General features: G+C 49.3%; 1 protein-coding gene across 1 annotated transcript in view; it reads right to left on the bottom strand.

The window, feature by feature from the left end:
- Positions 1-1,602: 1,602 nt before the first annotated feature.
- LOC120051747 (protein inscuteable homolog) overlaps positions 1,603-6,414 on the bottom strand; it is a 40,829-nt gene continuing 36,017 nt past the window's right edge. Inside the window, exon 11 of the mRNA XM_038998632.1 lies at positions 1,603-2,411. Coding sequence (XP_038854560.1) covers positions 2,283-2,411 — 129 coding nt within the window. The 3' untranslated portion in view covers positions 1,603-2,282. The remainder of the gene's footprint in view (positions 2,412-6,414) is intronic.

Below are 6,414 nucleotides of genomic sequence, written 5' to 3'. Positions count from 1 at the left end.
AAGACCTAGCTGAAAGCCATGCACCCAATAAGCCACGCCTATTTTATCATCCCCGTTTAATCTTCCTCCTGACAGTTGCTGCAGACTGGTGGGAAAGTGTCTCACTGCATCTATTCAACCTCGACTGAAAATTCTCTATTCAATCTGTATCACTGAAGCGCACTACAGATAGTGCGCTTGAAATTTAAAGGAAATTCCCTATTGAGCCAGCACTGCTCATTTTTTACATTTCAATCATGCTGTAACGCAATATGGATTGAACCGAGCCCTGAATGTCAGTCTCATAGATCTGTAGGCTGCAATACTTGGCTGTGGTCCTGGTCAAAATAGCTCCAATCACAGAACCAGTTTTTTCAGCTCCTCTGTGTCCTGTTTTCCTCTGTGTCCTGTTCTACTCTGTGTACGGTTCTCCTCTGTGTATTGTTCGCCTCTGTGTCCTGTTCTACTCTGTGTCCTGTTCCTCTGTGTCCTGTTCTACTCTCTGTATTGTTCTCCTCTGTGTCCTGTTCTACTCTGTGTATTGTTCTCCTCTGTGTCCTGTTCTCCTCTGTGTATTGTTCTCCTCTGTGTCCTGTTCTCCTCTGTGTCCTTTTCTACTCTGTGTCCTGTTCCTCTATGTCCTGTTCTCCTCTGTGTATTGTTCGCCTCTGTGTCCTGTTCTACTCTGTGTATTGTTCTCCTCTGTGTCCTGTTCTCCTCTGTGTCCTGTTCTCCTCTGTGTATCGTTCTCTCACACTCTCTACATATTTAATTTGGTTCCAACAAAGAGAGCAGGAGCCGAGTCCATCACAAAGCTCTCTGAACACAGCCCTATGCCTCCTCGCAGACACCACACACAGCCTTGACTGTTTCAACGCTGGACCACAGTAAAGAGTCGGAGCTGAGCCTGTGCCCTAAGGTGAAATGAGGCAACAGACACAGAGAGAAAGGCCTCAATTGTCTCTCCAAGGACAGGAAAAGGTTGAGAGAACTTTCATCAAACACATGACAATACAAAGCGTGCTGCTCTCCCCACTACTATCATACTGTACTAGTGGAGGAATGGTGCATGTCCCCATGGTTCTGAAACATCCATGACCTGATAGTTCAAAGCCACTAGTGGACCTTTGGACCCACTCCATCTCTCTCTCCGCTCTCTCTCTCTGAGTCACGGACAAAGGCTTTGTTCATCCCCCACCATCTTTGTTGGTGATAAAAGAAGAAACTGGAGCATTGTTCCTTGGAGATGTGCTGTACGTCAGGCATTGTAGCAGCTCTCGTGAGAGAAGCATGGCTACAGACTTTGGACCCTCATTAGGCCTTATGAAGGGACACAAGGCATCATTGATTATTTAACAGTAATCTCCTCTGACGTGGTCTCGCTGTGATGAGCCAAGTTCTACCTTTGGTGTGGCATGATACTCTTGTTTTCGCTTAGTTTTCTCTGGTCACATTTAGCACAGCAGTGGAGTTCCAATGGGGTCCCTTTCTGAATGGATACCTGTCTTGACAGTGACAAAAAATACAACATTCCATTATAAGATATTCTTCCCTTTATTACAGTATATGCATGCCATACATTATAATAGTAATTTTAATAGAGATTGTGGTTTACAACACATGTATGTTTCTTTGTAGCAAATACAATGTTTTAGATCCAAGGCAAGAAATACAGATACAATATTATAGATTTCAAAGCACTTTGTTTCCAAGTAAACCTCCTTTAGGAGTCACCTTCTGCTCACAACAGCACACTAAAATCAGTAACCTATATTACTACCTCACCTGAACAAGAGAGGGAAATGAGATAATGTAATCAAATACCTTGAAGATACTGTATGTTCCACCAACAACTCATTAAACACATTCTTATCTATAAGTAACAGAACACAATAGTAGTTTCTAATATTTTAACAACCCATTAAATTGGCAGCTGACACAAAATACTGATTCTTTTTATTTCATGCATGGTGGTCCCATGTACACTATGAATGTTGCTATGAGATGAGTTATAACCAATGAGTACCATTTCATGAATGCTGCCAACATGTACATGTCCCCGAGTTTCGGTGTTTTATACTCCGAGAATGTCAGTTCTGTAATTATTAACAGCAATTCCGTTTATGCTCAGATCTTTGGGTATACATTTAATGTGTGCTTTGGGATATAGGGACTGATTTCAGCAACCCCTCCTTTGTCTTGTGTGCTTTTAAGTCTCAGGCTGGAGTGAGTGGTCACTGAGACTCCTCCAATGCCTGTGCACCCAACCCCTCCGCTCTGGATCGTCCTATAAAGCTCTCTTCTCATACAAAGCTCTCTTCCATGTTGGAGCACAGCAGGAAAGAGTCCACCAGTCTGGGCTTGATCAGCTGCTGGTGGTCGGTGGCCTCGATGCTGTCTGGACACCCCGCCGCCAGCCTCCTCAGGGCAGCCTGCAGAGCACAGGGAGAGGGGTGGATCACTGAAGACATTCAACATCTATTTAATCGACTGCACTGTAGCGTATGACGTAGCACAGAATAAATCAATATTGATCACTATAGATATAGTTCAATATAGACTACAGATCGAGATATTTGTCACACCCTGGCCTTAGTTATCTTTGTTTTCATTATTATTTTAGTTAGGTCAGGGTGTGACATGGGGAAGTTTGTGTGTTTTTGTATTGTCTAGGGTGTTGTATGGTTTAGGGGGTTAAATAGAGTAGATGGGTTAGTGTTCAGTGTAGGTGTCTAGGAAAGTCTATGGTTGCCTGAATTGGTTCTCAATCAGACAGCTGGTTATTGTTGTCTCTGATTGGGAGCCATATTTAAGGCAGCCATAGGCTTTAGCTGTTTGTGGGTAATTGTCTATGTGTAGTGTTTGTGTCAGCACTATCTGTCTTTATAGCTTCACGGTCGTCAGTTTTGTTATTTTGTTAGTTCGTGATTAGTTGTTCGTTTCTTGTTTGTTTTTTCTCTCTTCTTAAAATAAAGAAGATGTATTTTGCACACGCTGCGCCTTGGTCCAATCTCTCACAGCAAGACGATCGTGACAGAATTACCCACCAATCTAGGACCAAGCGGCGTGTCAAGTGGCAACAGGACCCACCTACACAGGATTCATGGACATGGGAGGAGATACTGGATGGTAAGGGACCTTGGGCACAACCGGGAGAATATCGCCTCCCTCGTGAAGAGCTGGAGGCAGCTAAAGCCGAGAGGAGGCGATATGAGGAGGCAGCACGGAAGCAAGGCTGGAAGCCCGTGAGTACAACCCAAAAATTTCTTGGGGGGGGCCTTAAAGGGAGTGTGGCGAAGTCAGGTAGGAGACCTGCGCCTACTCCCTGTACTTACCGTGGAGAGCGAGAGTACGGGCAGACACCGTGTTACGCAGTAGAGCGCATGGTGTCTCCTGTACGCGTGCATAGCCCGGTTCGGTACATTCCAGCTCCACGTATCGGCCGGGCTAGATTGAGCGTTGAGCCGGATGTCATGAAGCCGGCCCAACGCATCTGGCCACCAGTGCATCTCCTCGGGCCGGCTTACATGGCACCAGCCTTACGCATGGTGTCCCCGGTTCGCCTACATAGCCCGGTGCGGGTTATTCCACCTCCCCGCACTGGTCGGGCGAGGGGGAGCATACAACCAGGTAAGGTTGGACAGGCTCAGTGCTCAAGGGAGCCAGTACGCCTGCACGGTCCGGTATTTCCGGCGCCACCTCCCCGCTCCAGCCCAGTACCACCAGTGCCTACACCACGCACCAGGCTTCCTGTGCGTCTTCAGAGCCCTGTGCCTCCTCCACGCACTAGCTCTATGGTGCGTGTCTCCAGCCCTTTACCACCAGTGCCTACACCACGCACCAAGCCTCCTGTGTGTCCCCAGAGTCCTGTGCGTCCTGTTGCTGCTCCCCGCACTAGCCCTGAGATGCGTGTCCTCAGCCCGGTACCACCAGTTCCGGCACCACGCACTAGGCCTAATGTGCGTCCCCAGGGTCCAGCATGCCCTGTTCCTTCTCCCCGCACTAGCCCTGAGATGCGTGTCCTCAGCCCGGTACCTCCAGTTCCGGCACCACGCACCAGGCCTACAGTGCGTCTCAGCCGGCCAGAGTCTGCCGTCTGCCCAACGGCGCCTGAACTGCCCGTCTGCCCAACGCCGTCTGAACTGTCCGTCTGCCAAGCGCCGCATGAACTGCCCGTCTGTACTGAGTATTCAAAGCAGCCCGTCTGTACTGAGCCTGCAAAGCCGCCCGTCTGCCATGAGCCTTCAGAGCCGTCCGCCAGACAGGAGCCGCCAGAGCCTTCCGCCAGACAGGAGCCGCCAGAGCCTTCCGCCAGACAGGAGCAGCCAAAGCCTTCCGACAGACAGGAGCAGCCAGAGCCTTCCGCCAGACAGGATCAGCCAGAGCCTTCCGCCAGACAGGATCAGCCAGAGCCTTCCGCCAGACAGGATCAGCCAGAGCCTTCAGCCAGCCATGAGCAGCCAGATCCGTCAGCCAGCCATGAGCAGCCAGATCCGTCAGCCAGCCATGAGCAGCCAGATCCGTCAGCCAGCCATGAGCAGCCAGATCCGTCAGCCAGCCATGAGCAGCCAGATCCGTCAGCCAGCCATGAGCAGCCAGATCCGTCAGCCAGCCATGAGCCGTCCAGCCAGGATCCGCCAGAGCCGTCCAGCCAGGATCCGCCAGAGCCGTCATCCAGCCAGGATCCGCCAGAGCCGTCATCCAGCCAGGATCCGCCAGAGCCGTCATCCAGCCAGGATCCGCCAGAGCCGTCATCCAGCCAGGATCCGCCAGAGCCAGCCAGCCAGGATCCGCCAGCCAGCCAGGATCCGCCAGAGCCAGCCAGCCAGGATCCGCCATCCAGCCAGGATCCGTCCCTCAGTCCGGAGCTGCCGTCCCTCAGTCCGGAGCTGCCCCTTATCCTGGTGCTGCCCCTTATCCTGGTGCTGCCCCTTATCCTGGTGCTGCCTCTTATCCCGGTGCTGCCCCTTATCCCGGTGCTGCCCCTTAGTCCGGTGCTGCCCCTTAGTCCGGTGCTGCCCCTTAGTCCGGTGCTGCCCCTTAGTCCGGTGCTGCCCCTTAGTCCGGTGCTGCCCCTTAGTCCGGTGCTGCCCCTTAATCCAGTGGGGTTAATGTGGAGGGTGGCCATTTGGAGGAAGCTACGAAAGCGGGTAGTGACTATGGTGGGGTGGGGACCACGACCAGTGCCAGAGCCGCCACCGTGGACAGACGCCCACCCAGACCCTCCCCTAGACTTTATGCTGGTGCGCCCGGAGTTCGCACCTTAAGGGGGGGGTTATGTCACACCCTGGCCTTAGTTATCTTTGTTTTCATTATTATTTTAGTTAGGTCAGGGTGTGACATGGGGAAGTTTGTGTGTTTTTGTATTGTCTAGGGTGTTGTATGGTTTAGGGGGTTAAATAGAGTAGATGGGTTAGTGTTCAGTGTAGGTGTCTAGGAAAGTCTATGGTTGCCTGAATTGGTTCTCAATCAGACAGCTGGTTATTGTTGTCTCTGATTGGGAGCCATATTTAAGGCAGTCATAGGCTTTAGCTGTTTGTGGGTAATTGTCTATGTGTAGTGTTTGTGTCAGCACTATCTGTCTTTATAGCTTCACGGTCGTCAGTTTTGTTATTTTGTTAGTTCGTGATTAGTTGTTCGTTTCTTGTTTGTTTTTTCTCTCTTCTTAAAATAAAGAAGATGTATTTTGCACACGCTGCGCCTTGGTCCAATCTCTCACAGCAAGACGATCGTGACAATATTGCTGATTATCAGATATAAGTCCTTCAGCTATTTATTGATGGGCTGAGGTTTGACTGCCACTGTGCAGTGCAGGACTGCTTCAGTATTCTGTGTTACAGTACAACTGAGAGGGAGCATGGCAGTATGAAATAAGACTACAGTTCTACTCCAACAGGGGAATGTCAAATATCTACTACATATTAGTTAACAAAATGTTCTCTGGAAGCCAACCGTCTTTGAAGGCTGCTTCAACACTGACAAAATCTCCATTATAACCCCTGGCAATAGTGATAACAAATAATCCTATTAAATGTACTTGAGTATAACAAGCAGTGTAAAACAGTGAAGGAGAGAGCCCTTATGTGCAAGAACCGTCCAGCAATATTAATTAAGCCTCTGACTCTTTTACACAGGTCTAAAGAGCTCTTTATCTAGCCTGTGATCTGGCCTTATCAATTATGATCAGGCTGACTGAATGATAAAGGATGAACAGGAATAGGTATGATATGTTTAAACACAACCTGCTTCCTTATATAGTGGGATCTCCTTATGGTGAGAAGACTGGTTCAGATCAAGGACTGCTGTCTTTTTGCCCCGTGGATATTAACCTCTCATTAAGTTATTAGACACACTTATGCACTGGAAAAAATGTACTTCACAGAGTGTAGCCCATGTGTATGGGAAATATATTATTTACATTTTTGGTTCACATTC

This window comes from Salvelinus namaycush, chromosome 8 (assembly GCF_016432855.1).
Source record: "Salvelinus namaycush isolate Seneca chromosome 8, SaNama_1.0, whole genome shotgun sequence".
NCBI lineage: Eukaryota > Metazoa > Chordata > Actinopteri > Salmoniformes > Salmonidae > Salvelinus > Salvelinus namaycush.
The sequence above is the reverse complement of the archived record's forward strand: the minus strand, read 5'-3'. Positions and strand labels throughout refer to the sequence as shown.